The sequence below is a fragment of the Sporisorium graminicola genome, chromosome SGRAM_9, assembly GCF_005498985.1.
Source record: "Sporisorium graminicola strain CBS 10092 chromosome SGRAM_9, whole genome shotgun sequence".
In the NCBI taxonomy this organism is placed as follows: Eukaryota; Fungi; Basidiomycota; class Ustilaginomycetes; order Ustilaginales; family Ustilaginaceae; genus Sporisorium; species Sporisorium graminicola.
The window spans coordinates 542,035-558,883 of record NC_043739.1 but is presented as its reverse complement, the minus strand read 5'-3'; the positions used below and the strand labels follow the sequence as shown (position 1 = coordinate 558,883).

The following is a 16,849-nucleotide window of genomic DNA, read 5'->3' as shown; positions in this document are numbered from 1 at the left end:
AATGCAGCATACGTACGTCGTGGCCGGCAAAGTGGTTCCGTGGCAGAGGCAAGCTCATTCTGGGCGGTTGTCCCTGCATCGCAAATGACCGATTGGTGACCATGACAGGCCACTTTGGGAGACCGCGAGTCAGGCCATACAGTATGCAAGAGATGCGCTGCGCATGCTTTTCTCCAAGCACAGAACGCGGTGTTTGTTCTTCGGGCGGAGCACCGGCAGCAGCAAAACAAAGCCTCGGAGCCAACCAAAAATCTTTATTTCCTTGGTTGCCGTTCGAGGAGAAAGAGGGAGAGAGAGATGCACGCACACACACACTCACCTCTTTGTGCTGTCTGGTGGTCGGCTTCCAAGCTTTTTGTTTCGGCTTGGTGCGCCACCGCTGTGGAAAGCAAATGTTGTCTTGTGCGCCAAACCTTAGTTGATCTTGGCCTGTCCGCGCTTTCACCGTTCCTTCCGTTGTTTGCCTCGCTCGCCTCGCTCTCCCTTTGTAGACGACACGCTCCGCGCTTCTTATCCTCTCACCATTATCAGGCCCTCTCCTCCTCTTTCCTTCTCCGCCTAGCATTGCTAGCATCGCTCTGCTACACTGCGACACTCCACGCACAAACGTTGGCTCTAGCCTCGGTCTCGATCCTCTAGACACGTCTCTTCACAAAACAGTGAAGCTGCGATAGCATCTACAGCCTGCGGTGGCGTTGAATCTTAGCTCCACCACACCTTCTCGAAGGCTTTTTAGTCGCGGCTCCAACAGCACGACCTTCTCCTAATCAGAGTCACGAGTACATCCACCGGCATTGCCCCACCATTTCATTTGCAGCGCATTCAAAGCCTGCGCAGATCGTTCCATTCGCCTTCTCGAATCCCGAAAAAAAAGTACGGCAACGCACCGCGAAGACCCCCACCGACGCCTTTAGCCCGTCACCATGGATCTCGTCCTCGAAATTGCAGACACGTACGCGCTCGACAAGGTCTGGGCTGCCGCTTGGCCCGCCTTGCCACGCTCGATCGCCAAAGACCCCTCAGCATTGGCTTCGCTAGCTTCCGCATCTTCGGCGTCCAACTTTTCCTCGCTTCTCGGTCTCTCGTCGGACGCAGCGACGTGGGCTGCTTCCGCTAGCACGTCGATGTTCTCCCCCTCGAACTGGTTCGCCAACACTGTGCTCAAGAACGCCGTCTCGTCCTCGTTGAGCGGTAACAGCGTCGACTGGTCCGCACTCCAGCACGTCTCGGCGCTACCCAGGGAGAACATTGTCCGCCAGACGGTCTCGCTGTCCGTGCTCACCTACCTGGGCATTCTCATGCTCTACTTTTCCTTTGCCGGTCTCTCGTACAAGTACATCTTCAACAAGGAGATGGAGAAGCACCCACGATTCCTCAAGAACCAGGTACGCCTCGAGATCGAGTGCTCCATGAACGCCTTCCTCCCGCTGGTCGCCATGACGGTTCCCTGGTTCGTGCTCGAGGTGCGCGGACATAGCAAGCTGTACGGCAACATCGCGGAACACGGCTTGGCGTATGCGGTGCTCTCCGTGCCGCTCTTCCTGGTGTTTACCGACTTCCTCATCTACTGGGTGCACCGAATCGAACACCACCCGAGGCTGTACAAGCACGTGCACAAGCCGCACCACAAGTGGCTCGTCCCCACGCCGTTTGCCAGCCACGCGTTCCACCCGGTCGACGGTTACGTCCAGTCGCTGCCCTACCACATCTTCCCGTTCGTCTTCCCGCTGCACCGCGTGCTGTCGATCTGCCTGTTTGTGTTTGTCAACCTGTGGTCGATCCTGATCCACGATTCGGATATGATCTGCAACTCGCCGTTGGAGAAGATCATCAACGGGCCATCGCATCACACGCTGCACCATTTGTTCTTTACGTGCAACTATGGGCAGTACTTTACGGTTTGCGATCGCATGGGCGGGTCGTACCGTGCGCCGAGGGTGGAGGACGACCCGATGCTGGCGGTGAACGCGGCGGAGGAGAAAAAGGCGCGTGCCGAAAAGCAGAAGGTGGTCGAGGAGGCGTCGGACCAGTCGGATGCGTCGAGCGGTGATGAGGGCGTGGTGATTAGGAAGGAATCGCGAAAGAACAAGTAGATGCGGGGAGACGGTTTCATGTTACATATATATATACCTGACGGTGGACAATCTCTGTTTCCTTTTTTTTGGCTGCCGCTTGGCTCGGTGTTCTTTTAACTCTAACCCGAATGCTGTACTTTGGAATGCACTTTTTTCAAGCCATAACTCGTCCTTGCACTTGTGCCCCGTATGACCGCGATCGCGTCTGGGTTGTCGAGCAGAGGTTAATGAACGACACACGCGCAGACGGGAGCCACACTCACCGCCTCGCACACTCGTGGACCAACAGACATGTGTATTTGTTGTCCAGCATCTGTATCAACTCGATGCACAGGCGCGCGACGGGGGATTTTAAAGACCCTTGTTGAACTCGACCTGGGAGACGGGCTGGCCGTGGGCATCGGTGAGGTGGTGGAACTTGGGCTCGAGCTGTGTGGGGCTGATCTTGGCGACCTGCGGGAAGGTGGCGATGGCGGGCGGGAGGAAGACGAGCAGGCTGGTGCCGATGAGCGTGAGGTCGATGGCGCGGGTGAGTGCGCCGGAGGCGGGGATGACGCGCGCGCGTTGCAGGAACTTGAGCGCCAGCGGCGGCAGGATGAGCGTCGGGACTGTTTGGGAGGGTGAGCAGGATCGTCAGTGTCATTGCAGGGATAGGGATAGGGAGAGAGGCGGGTTGCGGACTTACTGTTGGTCAGTACGCGACTGGCGGCGGTCATGGCAACGGCCCTCTGGCCAGCCTTGCTGCTATCGCCGACATGGTGCCTGTTGCCCTCGGCATCGCGGATATACACGCCCACACCATCCTTGATCTCCTTCCAGCGCATGCAGCTGATGTTGACAATCCCCGCACTCGCCACGCTCACAAACGGCACCAAACTGGTCAGTACACCTTTGACGCCAGGGCTGACCTTGAGCTTGGGCACACCGCGACTCATGCCCACGGCAATACCGACGGCACTGGTGGTCGCCGCCGCATACGCCAGCCCGACCTCCTTCATGTTCATCGGCACACTCTTGTTGGCGTTCGAGTAGTTGACCGCCACGTTGAGCGACTGGTTGATCCACTGCCAGAAGACGATGCCTACCAGACTGGGGTTGGGCATCAGCATCCCGCCCACGACCAGCAGGTTCGTAGGGACAAACGCAGCCATCCGGAACGGCAGCAGAATCACCTCGCCCGTATCTGGATGCACCGACGAGTCCACCAGCTGCTTGGCCTTCCAGTACTTGACCGCTTCACTGCGTGGCACCAGGTAGCTGCCCGTCGTGCGGTTCGCGGGAAACTTGGCCTCGTACGCCTGCACCAGCTCCTGCGCCCCCTTGAGCTCCGCATTGCTCGCCAGCAGCGTCAAGGGCGAGGTGACAGACGCAAAGTGGAGCAAGCGCCCCTTGAACGTCGTCAGGTCGTACCGGTCCTTGGTGATGTCGACGAGGTCCGATTCGGGAGCGTACTCGGTCGAGGCAGAGGATTCGGCGACCGAGTGGACATGGTAGCGTTGGCGGGCGACCGTGAGCAGCGGGGTGGTCTCCACCGCTGGACCGGCAGGCGTCGAAATTGGTGACGCCGACGTCATTTTGCCACACGCAGCACCTGCTCGTGCTTCTAGACAAAAAGCAGCGAGAGGGGGGAGTGGAAGTGGATGTTGGTGTTGGTGGTGGTGTCAGTGAAGGGCGGGGGGATTGATGACATTATGTCTGGTGTGGCCAGAGCAGAGCAAGTCGAACTCTTCCGTCATCGACCCGTGCGCACTTGCAGCCAAAAACAAAGCTGAAAAACAAAGGCGAGGAAATTGACGCCGCCCGCTGAAATCGCTCCCCACCCATTCGGACCCCGCACGTTTTCTCCGGCCATACAAACGACGCAGCCTCTCGCTCGTGGCTGGACCACAGACCGTCGCCCAAACGTCAACAGTGACAGGGCCATTTTGCTTTTCTACATTGTAATTGCACTAAGGAGCAGCCCAAAGATGTGTCTCGCTGTCCCACGCAGTACTCGCCACCAGACCCTCCTGGAACAAACTCCAAGCTACGCCCACAACGAACTCTGTATGTGTCTCGTGAATCTTGCGCATCGAGTTACCCCCTTGCGACAATTGTTGGGCGCCGTGGGGCCCACCGAGCGCCGCAGCGTCAGTATCCCATATCCTCGCGGTCATGTCGTAGCTCGCACTCGCGAGCAGCGGTGGGGCGTGCGGAGAAAAGGCGACTTTGCGAATCGCATACTCGTGCCCGAGCATCGCTGCCGTGGGTGTGCCCATCTCGAGCGGCGACGCGACGCCCGCATTCGGCTTGGAAAGTGCACTGCGCAGATCCCACGTCTTGATGACGCGGTCGGTGCTGCCCGTGGCGAGCGTCATGGGGCGATACTTGTTCCAGTCGAGACAGAGCACCTCGCCGCCGACGGGCACCGTGACGCTCGCCTGCGCCGCCGGCTGCCGGAGATCAAAGAGCCGCAGATGGCCGTCGCCACAGGCGGTGGCGAGCAGGTCCGGATTGTGCGGCGAAAAGGCACAGGCATAGACGCAGCCCGTATGCGCCGTGGTGATGGCCATGAGACTCGTGGGGCGCTCCGGGTGCCAGATGCGCACACTGGCGTCCCAGCTGGAACTCGCAAAGACGTCCTTGTTGATGTTGTTCCAGTCGACGCTGAACACCTCGCGGTTGTGCTCGGCCCAGTTGCGGATCGGGTGGTCCGGCAGCGCGCAGTCCCACAGCTTGATCGAGCCATCGCCCGAGGCGGTCACCAGCTGGTTCTCGTGCGCCTCGCTGAACGCCAGATCGTACAGGCCGTCCTGCGTGTCGAACACCCTTTCCACGACCAGTTCTGGTGTCGGCGAAGAGGCGCTGTTGGGCGCCAGCGAGAGGATGTGGAGCCGCCCGTTACCCACCAGCCCATAGTTGGCCGACGAGGCGACGGCCAAGCGACGATCGAAGAAGGGCGACCATGCCAGGCCGTAGCCGGCAAACCCGGGCGTGCGGACGCGCGCGAGCGGGGGCTGTGGTGGCAACATGGCGGCGGCGGACGGACGGACGCGGAAATCGAAGCTGTGCAGTTGTCGCCGTGGAACGCTGCAATGCCAACGCCAGTGCCAAGGACAATGGCAATGACAATGACAATGACAAGGATGATGGTGACTCTCAAGAGCGAACGAGCGATATTCGTTGCCCGTCGTCCCGGTTGTTCGCCAGCCCCATTGTAGCCGGCTTAGCCGAGACCCACTCTACTCCACTCACTCCACCCACTTGCCAAAAAAGAAGAAAGAAAAAAAAAGAAAACGAATAAAAAGAAAATTTGGTCGAACTGGGATTCGAACCCAGGATATACTGGAGATGATGTACCATAATGTGGCCAAGACTTTTGCGGCAAATGCGCCTATCTTGAAACCAGCCCCATGACCACTCGGGCATTCGACCGTAGTGGTATGGGGCGAACGGGTTGGCAATATGAAGATGCTGGTGGAGTGTGCTGTTGGGCGGAGGGAAAGGCTGGGTCCGCGGAATAAGGGCACGGAATGGCAGCTCCGCCTTTTTATTTTCTTCTCAATCTCAAGGTTGGCTCGCCCTGTGCGCCGATGGATCGCGGGCCATCTAACGTTGTGCGAGCCCTGGATTGCCTGCCGTCCTGGTTGGCGGCGGCATGCGTGAATGAGGGAGGGAGAGACAGAGCTTCGAATGTCGATGTGTTAGAGAGAGAGAGAGAGAGAGAGAGAGAGAGAGAGAGAGAGAGAGAGAGAGAGAGAGAGAGAGAGAGGCGGCGGTAATGATGGAAAGAGATGCTCTGATATCGGAGCGAGGGAAGGGGGGAAGGTGGGGCGGGGGAGGGTCATGAGGGGGAAGGCTGAGTGTTGAGCAAGTGGTGATTGGTGAATGGGTGAATGGGTGAATGGGTGAATGGGTGCAGCTCGCATCCAGCTCTCGGCTGTTTCTCTCTCTCTGTCTCTCTCTGTCTCTCTCTCTTTAGCGCATAGAATACAGGCACGCTGTTCCGCCAACGACCGGAATGCAATCCGTGCCTCTAGTGTGTGTGTGTGTGCGGTGTGCGTGCGCCGTATCAGCTCATCTTTGGACGCTGGTGCCTGTGCCACTGCCACTGCCACTGCCACTGCGCTGCTAACTTATCGACCTTTTTGAGCTTAAACTCGTGATTCTTTTTTGGAAAAAAGAGGCTCCGGAGAAGCAAGCGATCGATTCTCGAATGCAAATGCCGTCTTCCGCCCCTCCGCCTTGGCACTCCGATCAAGCCTTGCCGCTTGCCGCCTACCGCCAACGTCGCTTTGCCTGTGGGGCGACGCTCGAACCAGCGGAGTGCTGCTGGCTGGTAACGACAGTTGCCGAGGCGGAAACGTCAGAAAGCCGTCTGTCGAACGAACCAAGCGATTGTGCTGTCGCTCCTCCTCTGGGACAAAAAAAAAGTAGAGTTCGGCTGCAGATGCATGCATTCACCACCTCAGCGGTCATTCTCGACCTGCCAAGATAGCGCGCAAAGAGAGGCCGTGTAGCGAGATACAACTGCGCTCACAAATCAAACGGTCGTGGACACCTCAGGTCTCTTCTCAACCTTCGTCCTTGCCAACCAACCACCATCCCCCGCTTGAGCTGCTTCCCCCAGTCTCAACTTGGCTCCCATCGTCAGTTTCGTTTCTCTTCCATCACCCACCACAAGAGCGCCAAAGGTCAGGCGCCTTCCATCCCAAGCATGGCCTCGAACCTGTTCGCCGTGTCCACGCAGGGCACGCTCATCTCGTCGTCCACCTTCTGGTCCGCCGCCGCCATTCTCATCGCCATTCTCGCCTGGAACCTCCTCAAGGCTCCCTCGGCACTCTACCGCTCTGGCAGCGTCAAACCGTACCGCTCCTCGCTCCTCCCTGGTCTGGGACCGTTCCAGCTCTACTCGCAGCGCAACTCGTTCCTGCGTTCCGTCTTTGGCGACCCCGAGACATGGAATCAGACTCCGCCCAAGCAGAACGGCGTGCGCATCAACTCGCGCAGCCACATCATGACCGTCACCAACAACCCGGCGCAGGATGGAAAGACGTTCTTCAACGACCGTGGGCTGCACTTCAACCAAGGCTACGAGGTCATGTTTGCCGGAGTTCCAGAGATGCCGTCGTGGATCGCGCCCTCTCCACCCGCAGACGATGCGGGCACTGACGGGTTTGTGCAGAACCTCAAGCAGGCCATTGGCACCAAGAGGCTGCAGTCGACCATCCCGGAGATGATGCGGTGCATTGTTGAGAACCTCAAAGACTATCCTGCCACGGACGGACGGCTGGATATCCACAAGACCATCTACCCGCTCGTCTTCCAGATCAGTGTGCTGCTCATTGGCCTGGCGGAACACGCACGCGATATGAACACCGTCAAGGCGCTCGAGGGGCCCTTCTGGGCGTTTGCCGACAACACGGGATTCATGGCCACGCACTTCCCCCTGGTTCCCTGGCCGTCGACGGTGAAAAAGTGGATTGGAGCGATCAAGATGTCCGCAGCGATCCGTTCCACGCTCGAGCAGCGCAAGAAGGACGGCCGACGTGAGAACGACTACGTCCAGGAGATGATCGACCGCGGCGCCTCGGTTCGGTCTATCGAAGACTTTGTCATGGGCGGTCTCTTTGCAGCGATCATCAACTCGACCGGCATCGCGTCGTACCTGCTCATCTTCCTCTGCTCGCGCCCGGAACTCCGCGACCGCGTGCGCGCCGAGTTCGACGGCATCCTCCGCGCGCACGCCGAAGAGCGCGGCGACGACTACGACTCGCTCACCCTGCAGCAGAAACTCGAACGCGTACCCCTCGAGATCTGGGAAGGCGAGATGCCCATCTACACGACCGTCTTCGATGAGACCCTGCGCCTCCTCCTCATCTCGCTCCTCTTCCGCCGCAAAGTCACCACCGCCTCCAAAGTCACCCAGGGCGAAACGCGCATCAGCAACGATCCCATTCAAGACCGCGAGTTCATCGGCTACTGGCTCGCCGCCGCCCACCGCAACAGCAACATCTACTCGAACCCGCTCAAGTTCGACCCGGAGCGCTTCGCCCGAGGCGAGGGCCAGCGCGAGGGCGAGTTCGTCCCCTGGGGCTCCGGCAGACACATCTGCCTCGGCATGCGCTTCGCAAAGCTCGAAATCCGTGCCGTCCACGCCGCCTTCCTGCTCAACTTCCCCGACACCGTCACCACGGATCCAAACGGCAACGTCTTCGGCCCAGACGACGTGCCCCTCCCAGACCAGGAAAGCGAGCACCGCAGATACCCCATGAAACCCGTCGCCCTGTCGTACAAGGTCAACCAGCTCCGCAAGTAGGCCATCCACCACACATCTCAGCCTCTCGGAATGTTCTTTTGTACACCTTTGTTCATCTTTCCCTCACAATCCAAGCCCATCTTTCGTCCACTTTCCTTACATGCGTGCCTGTGTGTGCCTTCGAATGCTTCTTTGCTCATTCTCTCAGCCATGAAAGAGTTCTCAAAAATATGAATTGCATTCGAAACAAAGAAAAAGACCGTACATCAAGACAAACCACAATAAACCGGAGAGAATCGGCGCTTCAAACCTTAAAGAAAGGATTGTTGTCGCCACCCGCACCACCCGCACCACCGCCCTGCTGACCTCCCGCCGTGTTGGCGTTGAAGTTCATCCCCGTCTTCTGCGCGCGCATCTGGTTGTAGTGCGCAATGTTGGGACCCATCCTCATATCGCCCGTGTTGCCAAACGTGTCAACGCCATCGCCGAGCGCAAGCAGACGGTTCAGCTCGTTGTACTTGCCGTCGTCGTTGACCTTGGCACGGACGGGTCGATTCTGCTGCGGCGACGGCTGCGCTTCCGCTTGTGGAGCGGGTTGCGGCGCAGGCTGCGCAGGAGGAGGCGTAGGCGCAGACGAGAACAAATCTCCCACGGGCACATTGTGTTGCGACTGCTGCTGCTGCGGCTGCTGCTGCTGCTGCTGGCCAGACTGAAGCCACGGGTTGTTGGATCCAAACGAGGTCTGCTGCGGCTGAAGCGGCTGCTGCTGCTGCTGCTGCGTCATCATGTTCTGATACTGCACCGCGGCCTGCTGCAGCTCAAGCTGACGCTGGTACTCGGCTTGTTGCTGCTGCAAGTACTGCTGCTGCATGAGCTCCTGCTGCTGCAGCTGGTTCTGCAGGAAAGGGTTGTATCCGGTAGCCTGCATCTGCATGTACGGGTTAAATGACGTGTACTGAGGCTGCAGACCGTAGTTTTGCGAGCCCGACGTGTCGACGAGCGGATTGCCAAAGAAATCAACCTGCTGGTTCTGGGTATAAGCGTTGGGACCATCCAGGTTGATCGAGTCGTCAAAGAGGGCGTTCTTGTTGGCCTCCTCGAGCGCCTTAATTCTGTCCTCCTCCTCCTTTTTCGAGAGGGCGAGCGCTCGCTGGAGCTCATCCTCGTCCTTTGCCTCGGCACGAATACGATCCTGCTCCTGCTGCGCCATGCGCTTCGACTCTTCGATGGCACGTCGCAGCTCGTCGTCTTCGTTGTTGTTGGGTCGACGACGGTTGCGCTCCTGTTCTGCGCGTCTACGTCTCCTTTCGTCCTCATCGTCATCACCACCGTTGGACATGCGGTCGCGCATGTGAGATCGCGAACGACGCTCATCGCGCAGACGTGCCTCATCCTGAAGCAGATTGGTGATGTCCTTGGCCTTTTGTCGGACGTTTGCGCCTTGATCCTTGCCGACCTCGTCAATGTACTGGAACTCTTTGAGCGTCTTGACAATATAGATGTTGTCGCGGAAGTAGATCACGACGTTTTCCGAACCGGCGTGGAGCAGATAGTCGAGAAGGGTGAGCGATTTGAAGACGTGTCTCCAGTTCTTGCCTTTATCGTTGAGGCGCTTGTCGAGGATCTCCATCATCTCGATGAACTCGGTTCTGCAGGTAAGTGGCGCCGGACAGTCATGCGTGAGCAAGGGGAGCGAGAAGGTCAGTCTTTGGAGCACTCCCAGGCAAGATCAAAAGTGGCACGTACTGGTTGTAGGAGAGCTGCGCAAGTTCGTTCATCTGGGTGCCGCTAGGGCCCCAAGGATCGTTGGAGGTGGCATCGCGGACCTTGACCTGCACGTCTGAGTAGCCTTTGATGTAATTCTTGCCCACACGGACAGCAGATTTCGAGATGTTCTGCAGAGACATGTTGGTCTGCTGTTGGAGAGTAAAGTCGAGAGTGGTCGGGATGCCGTAGCAGAGTTGGTATGATGGATGCACCGGTTAGAAACTAAGGGCGGATCACTGTCCGATGTGCCGTTGTCTCGCTTTCGGAATCTAAAGACGGTAACTTGTTCGAAAGAAAACCGAACGGATGTATCGGGATGGAATGCGCAAAGCTTTGTCGCCAGCTCAGTCGTCGAACGTGGGATTGGCGAGGGAGGGGACGAGCCTGACGAGTTGCTTCTGCACAATGCGGAGCTGCTGGGCTACCTGCGCTGTGGAAAGGCGGTGGAGATCTGCAAATGCGCCGTCCGAAATGACACGGATGCGATGAATGAGACAGAAGAGAGGAAGGTGTCGCTAAAGAGGCTTGATGGTATGAAGTGGTGATGAAGGGGAAGGAGAGGGATGGAGAGAGAGCGAGCTTCAAGCAATTTGGCTCGGCGAAAGCGGGCCGTGTCGACTGTTGGCTTGCAGTGCGTTTTGATGCGACCGGCGCATGGGCGATTTTGAGCTTGCCGTCACGCTCTCCGTTTCTGTGACATGTACGCAAAGTGACTGTAATCCGCGATTACGGTGGCTCTCTGTGACAGGAATTCCAAATTGCCGCTGCCAAGCAGCTGCGTGGTTTTCTGGCCTGAGTGCTGACCGAAATCAAGGTCGGGCGGTGCACACACGCGTGCGTGTGGTGCGTGTGTGCACAGCAGCGCGCGCGCTCGTTCTCTTGAAAACGGCCGTTGGCAAGGATTGTCGCAGCAGCTCCGCAGAGCCTCTTCAGCCTCCACACCTCTGCCTCGACGACGTCTATGCACAGCGCCGACAAGTTGATATACGCGATTCGGCCCCAAGCTCTGAGTCTCGAATCGTGGAAGAATCGCATAATCGTGTAGTCGGTCGCTTTATCGTCTCAACGGCAGTCTTGCTGCCAGTGATGTCTCCCCTTAACCGTCTCAAACAGTGTTCGCTCCCGCCTCTTTCCTCACTTTATTCCTCCATCTCCTCTTCCCCAAAAAGCGTGCATCACTCTTGTGTTCTTCCGGTTCCACTCGCTGCTCCCGCGTAGCGACTTTCGATCGTAGCACACACCTCTGATGCACATTCGCTTTGAAGTCTGTGAGCCTGCTTCAATTACGTGCACTGATACAGTACGATACAAGGGTTGTGACTGAGGTAAAGATCAACTTCGATTCGCTCGACATGTCTTGATCTGCGCCAGCGACGATCAACGACGCTGCGAACCTCGGCCGTATCCGTTTTGCAAAGCGTCGCTGTTAGGCAATACAAAAACACAGTTAAAGAGAAAGATGAAAGTGTCAGTCGAAAAGTCGTCGAACGCTGAAAGAGTCGGTCTTGCCAACCAGTAACTCACAGTTCGGCCTCGAGGGCCTTGACAGTAGAATGAGCCGTCTCTAGATCCTTGTTGAGCCTGTCACGCTCCGCAATCAGGTGCTGCTCCCACTGACGGAAGCGCGCCTCTTCGAGCTTGACCTGTTCGGTGAAGCGCTTTCGCAGCATCTCCTCCTCTTCCTTGAACTTGGGGTTGTCGAGCTTCTTGACCTTGGGCTCGCCAAACTTGCGCGTCTCCATTTGCGCCTGGCGGTAGTTTTCGTAGTGGAGCTCCTCGGTGGTGTTAATCAAGTCGAGCATGTGAGTGCGGATGAGCAGCGAGCGGAGTTTCTTGAAGTCGCAGTGTTCCTCGTTCTCGACCTCGGCGACTCCCCAGAGGTAGTCTCGACCCTTGACGACGCGGCCGTCGTGAGTGCGAACGTCGTGAGTGCTGCCGATGATCGAGAAGGGCATAGCGCTCATGAGTAGCTTGGCGTGCTCTGCGCTCGCCTCGTCGTCGACCTCGACGGGTGGGGAGTAGACGCGGATGTTCTGGGTGGTGATGGCTTCGCGAATGCGCTGCTTGAACAAGGCCAGATCGGCCTGCGTCAACGTGTCGGCCTTGGCCACCACAGGGATCAGGTTGACACGCGTTCCAAGACGCTTCATCGTCTCGATGTCGAGCGGCTTGAGCGTGTGACCGGTGGGGCGGATAAAGTAGAGACAGGCGTGGACGCGCAGGTCGGTCTTCTCGCGTCGTTCTGGCTGCTGCTCCTGACGCATGTACAGCTCGTGCTGGTCATCGATGAAATCAACGATGGGCGTCCACGAATCACGGTTGTTGACATAGTCGCCGAAGCCGGGCGTGTCAATGACGGTGAGCTTGACCTTGAATTGCTTCTCCTCAAGCTCGGCCTTGATGATGTCAATCTCGACCGTCTTGTCGAGCTGCTTGGTGTGTCGTCGTGTGTGGTCCTTGCCCGTAGCCAGCTCGGTGCTGAAGAGCGTGTTGATGAGCGTAGTCTTGCCCACACCGCTCTCACCTACCACCATGAGCGTAAAGTGGCCACCTGCTTTGGCCACAATCTTGTGACGCTGGTTGGGCAGGTTGGCGATGCCGATACCGTTGGACGCCATGTTTGCCGTTGTGTATCGAGTGTGTTGTTTCTGAAGGAGGGATCAAGGTCGAGCTGGTGTTGCTGTTGCTCAGTCGGCTGCGTGATCGTGTAGTAAGCCAAGAGACGGAAGTGAAGCTGAAAGGAAGAGGCCAACGAGCGTCGAGACGATGCGAGATGGGTATGATCGACGTTGATGCTGAACAGCGATGATGGTGACCAGAGGCAGAAAATGCAAAGTGACAAGGAAGGCTTCTTGCGTGCGGTCTGGGTGTCTCTGTGCAGTCGAGCTGCTGGCGCCTTTGCACACACGCACACGCACGCACGCATCCTCGCTCGCTTCGCAGTCCGTGCGTGTTTCACTTTGGGCCGCACGCAACACCTTGCTGTTCCCAACCGCGCTGCACGGTAAAATTTGAATTCGAATTTGTATTCTAAAGCCTCCGTTCTTTCAATTTGATCATTCGGTACCATTCAACTTGGACCTTCGCTTCCCTTTCCTATTTTCCACTCTCCTCTTCGAGACTTCCTCTGCTACGTGACAGGATGCGCATCTGTCAGCCATCAACGGCACGGACACACACAGACACAAAGCTACCGCAGATAGCAAGAGACGCTGATCGTAATGGTACAAATAGAATGCTGAAGATGGTACAATCGAGGGCCAGCGAAGACGTGAGATCAAGAGAAGGCGCTAGATACGATAAAGATGCTACAAAGGATGCGATGTGGTGATGGTACAGGATGCAATGCTAAAGAGAAAAGGAGTCTGCAAGTCCGTTCGACGCGTGATTCGATGGAATGCATCTGTGGGCATCGATCGAGAAGTGATGAATGGAGACGTCAGCGCTTGTTCGAACGAAAACAGATCCGTCGATTCGCAACGAAGGGCTCAGTTGGTGATGCATGTTTTGAGCAAAGCGATCTTAGCCCCGCCACTGCGTAGGCTCACAGCTCGGTGTAAAAGAGTATGGGAAATACGTTCATCAAGGCCCAGACATCATGATGTTCTCCATCGCTAATGTCAGGAGACAAGGCAAAAGAGAACACCGCGAGTCCGTAAGAAACGTCGGTGTTGGATAGGACCGGCGCGTCAAAGCACACTTACAAGTAGAGAGAGAATGCTTGAAGATGCTCCAGGGGAGCCTTGACGTGGACGTCGAGATGCGGAAAGGCTGCAACCAGGCAAAGATGACGGAATACCGATAAAAGAAGGGGTCGTCAGCGCCGTGTTGCCTGGACGTATGCTATATCCCAGCAGATGTCCAGCGGAGAAACATCGCTGATGAGGGAGAGTGGGTTCATAGAGAAGATTGAAATGCATCTACGGACGGTCGGGGCTGCAACACATCTTTCCAACCTTGCGATCCGAGCAAGACAATGCTGGCACGAGAGACAGCGCGAAGGCTACACACCGTAGCGCCGACTCGAAGTCTTTCGCATGCCGCCGAAGCGAGTTAATCGACATCGAGCGTTAGCAGAAACAGCGGCCTAAACACGCCTAGCGTCCTCGTGCTGACATTGCGGCTCGAAAAGTGAAATCGAAAAGATGGAGCCTGATGCGAAAGCAGAGAACTCCATCAAGCCCCCGAAGAAGCGACAAAGTTCCGTAGCTTCGCAAAATCCAGGCTACGTCAGACACCCCACCCCCTCAGAGAATGGATAAACTAGTTTTAATCATGGAAAGCTCCAGCCAGGCCGTCTGGGTCTGCTTGCTCATGTACCCGGGGTCGTGGACGTCGCGAGGAGGTTCGAAGGCGCTACTAACCTTGTGAGGCTTTGTATAAGCGAGAGTAGGGCCTGATGCTGAGAACAGCAGTGCGAAGAACTAACAGTGTTGATCTAGGGATAGAGATAGAGAGCAAGCTCGTGTCAGTCACCTCGGCTATCGTGATTGAGGACTAGAAAGCCACCGAAAGCAAAGGCAAAGCAAAGCGGTCGACATAGGCGAAAGACAGGTCCTTGAAGCCATCAACCCCTTCCGCATCGGTGCAACGGTGGTGCACTCGACGCACAGTGTCATATTAAGTTTTGGTATGGTAGAAGTTGTCCACAAGAGATTGCGACGTCTCTGTTCGGAAGCAGAACTGAATAGTTAAGTCTAATCCTTCGGAGGTCGATAGTATGCCTGATGGACCTGTCAAGTCTGCCGTTGCTATTGCCAGTGCCATTCGCTGCGTTTTCGGAGGCGTCAACGAAATGCTTACCTCTGGTGCTGATGGGACTTGGTGGCGGGGGCCGAGAGCAATTAAGCAGCTACGGCGACAGCCTGATTTGCTGAATCCATGGCGTTGAGAGGTGCCTCGTCGTCGTCGTCTTCAAAATCGATAGGGTCGAATACTACTCGAATGATCAAAGAGCAGCTTGGGCATCTAGCGACGTCTTCAGCATCCTTGAGCTGTTGACGGGTGATTTCGAACCGGTCGCCGCATGGACAGGGATAGTGGAACAAGTCCTTCTCCTCGTCGTAGGACATGTCCTCCAGCTCGATCTCATCGTAGAAGGAGACCGGCATGATGCCAATGTGATACGTTCAAGGTCGTCACCTGTCCACCGCGCGGTGCCAATCAACGGTGGAGTAGTTTTGAGGGGCTGGAGAGGAGACCAGCTCCAAGTTCGGGCTTTCACGGCAGATAGCTGCAGATAGACTTGCGTAGCAGCTAGAGTATGCTCTTGATGCAAATGAGAATGTTGTGGTGACCTTTCGCGGGTTGACGAAGAGACGTCGGGTATATTGGGTCGATTGATGATTTGGGGAGAGAAGCAAGCTCGACTGCTTCTCGAGGTCAGTCTCAAAAACAAATCCTTCTTGGACTGCTTCGACTGCGGCCACAAATTTTCTGAAGCCAAAAAAAGTTCGTCGAAAAGATCACAACTCAGCACTCGTGCGATATGTCAATTTCACTTTAGTGTTAGACCAAAAAGATCAACAAACCAGCAGCCCGGCCTCCACATCCTACGCTTTCAGCGTGCGGCTCTCGCTCTCCCAAAAAAAACAAAGATGGGCATACCAGAGACTGCATGGCGCAGCAGCGATACCTCTTTTGCCATCGTCATCTACGACCAGATCTTACCTCACATCTACCATCACCACCGATTGCAACACCGTGCACTACAGCGTCTACCGTCGCGCAAACCTTCAAACACCTCTATCTGTTCGCTCTGCCCTCGGACGCACTCACCTCTCGAATAGGACAGCACCCGTAGCGCGCAGCTATAAATCCCTATATCATGTCGTCCTCCGGGGATGTACCGACGCTCAAGATCCTCCTTATCGGTGCTTCATCCGTTGGCAAGTCCTCTCTACTCCTTCGATTCACCGACGACGAGTTCCTCTCACCCGAAGAGACCACTGCGACGATTGGCGTCGACTACCGTATTAAAGGCATCGAGGTGGGCGGCAAACGCTTCAAGCTCTCGATCTGGGATACGGCTGGACAGGAGCGATTCCGAACGCTCACCTCCAGCTACTATCGTGGTGCGCAAGGAGTCATCATCGCCTATGACGTCACGCAGCGCGACACGTTCGATGCACTGCCGACGTGGTTTAACGAGCTCGAGACGTTCACTACAAGTGACGACGTGGTCAAGATCATCGTCGGCAACAAGGTCGATAAGGAATTCTCGCGGGTGGTGACGACGCAAGAGGGGCAAGCATTTGCCGACAAGATGGGCTGCCTCTTTGTCGAGTGTAGTGCCAAGAAGGGTGTCGGTGTCAACGGTGCGTTCGACGAGCTCGTGAATCGCATAATCTCCACACCGTCGTTGTGGCAAAAGACAGCACCGGGTGAGAGGAGGCCGGGAGATAGGATGCCAGGAGGCGCCCCGGCAGCACATGCTGCCGACAGCAGTAGAGGAAACATCTCTTTGACAGATCCCGGCGGATACGTCGGATACGGACTTGGCGTGGCGAGAGATAGTTGCAACTGCTGAGCAGCAGCAGCAATCGCAACACCCACACACAGCATCCCTGTAGACGCTTTCCGGATCTCTGTTCGCATTCACATGGCTTCTATCAGTCGGCCCAGCCTCAAACACGACTTCTGCCACTGTTTCGGCATTCATACCCATACCTGTGTTTCCTGCCTCTGCATGCATGTAGATAGCCCATCTCAGGCATCGTTTTTCGTATACCATTGTGATGACCGCTGTGCAAGTCGATTCGTTTTCAAA

The 16,849-nt window shown here is 56.7% G+C and overlaps 8 protein-coding genes across 8 annotated transcripts; 3 read left to right on the top strand and 5 right to left on the bottom strand.

The window, feature by feature from the left end:
- Positions 1 to 923: 923 nt before the first annotated feature.
- On the top strand, positions 924 to 2,093 carry EX895_006565 (uncharacterized protein; the record flags this gene model as incomplete). The annotated part of the gene is made up of 1 exon (XM_029887156.1): positions 924 to 2,093. One exon carries the CDS (start codon positions 924 to 926, stop codon positions 2,091 to 2,093), a length of 1,170 nt encoding a protein of 389 aa, XP_029736648.1.
- A 333-nt stretch (positions 2,094 to 2,426) lies between these two features.
- On the bottom strand, positions 2,427 to 3,649 carry EX895_006564 (uncharacterized protein; the record flags this gene model as incomplete). The annotated part of the gene is made up of 2 exons (XM_029887155.1): positions 2,427 to 2,683; positions 2,761 to 3,649. The coding sequence occupies 2 exons, from the start codon at positions 3,647 to 3,649 to the stop codon at positions 2,427 to 2,429; spliced, it is 1,146 nt and encodes a 381-aa protein (XP_029736647.1).
- Positions 3,650 to 4,024: 375 nt separating this feature from the next.
- Positions 4,025 to 5,086, bottom strand: EX895_006563 (uncharacterized protein; the record flags this gene model as incomplete). Its single annotated transcript, XM_029887154.1, has 1 exon — positions 4,025 to 5,086. One exon carries the CDS (start codon positions 5,084 to 5,086, stop codon positions 4,025 to 4,027), a length of 1,062 nt encoding a protein of 353 aa, XP_029736646.1.
- Positions 5,087 to 6,771: 1,685 nt separating this feature from the next.
- On the top strand, positions 6,772 to 8,373 carry EX895_006562 (uncharacterized protein; the record flags this gene model as incomplete). The annotated part of the gene is made up of 1 exon (XM_029887153.1): positions 6,772 to 8,373. The coding sequence occupies one exon, from the start codon at positions 6,772 to 6,774 to the stop codon at positions 8,371 to 8,373; it is 1,602 nt and encodes a 533-aa protein (XP_029736645.1).
- Positions 8,374 to 8,617: 244 nt separating this feature from the next.
- Positions 8,618 to 10,220, bottom strand: EX895_006561 (uncharacterized protein; the record flags this gene model as incomplete). Its single annotated transcript, XM_029887152.1, has 2 exons — positions 8,618 to 9,962; positions 10,060 to 10,220. The coding sequence occupies 2 exons, from the start codon at positions 10,218 to 10,220 to the stop codon at positions 8,618 to 8,620; spliced, it is 1,506 nt and encodes a 501-aa protein (XP_029736644.1).
- Positions 10,221 to 11,457: 1,237 nt separating this feature from the next.
- EX895_006560 (uncharacterized protein) lies at positions 11,458 to 12,698 on the bottom strand (the record flags this gene model as incomplete). Its single annotated transcript, XM_029887151.1, has 2 exons — positions 11,458 to 11,503; positions 11,605 to 12,698. The coding sequence occupies 2 exons, from the start codon at positions 12,696 to 12,698 to the stop codon at positions 11,458 to 11,460; spliced, it is 1,140 nt and encodes a 379-aa protein (XP_029736643.1).
- A 2,226-nt stretch (positions 12,699 to 14,924) lies between these two features.
- Positions 14,925 to 15,191, bottom strand: EX895_006559 (uncharacterized protein; the record flags this gene model as incomplete). Its single annotated transcript, XM_029887150.1, has 1 exon — positions 14,925 to 15,191. The coding sequence occupies one exon, from the start codon at positions 15,189 to 15,191 to the stop codon at positions 14,925 to 14,927; it is 267 nt and encodes an 88-aa protein (XP_029736642.1).
- A 716-nt stretch (positions 15,192 to 15,907) lies between these two features.
- Positions 15,908 to 16,609, top strand: EX895_006558 (uncharacterized protein; the record flags this gene model as incomplete). Its single annotated transcript, XM_029887149.1, has 1 exon — positions 15,908 to 16,609. The coding sequence occupies one exon, from the start codon at positions 15,908 to 15,910 to the stop codon at positions 16,607 to 16,609; it is 702 nt and encodes a 233-aa protein (XP_029736641.1).
- Positions 16,610 to 16,849: the final 240 nt, after the last annotated feature.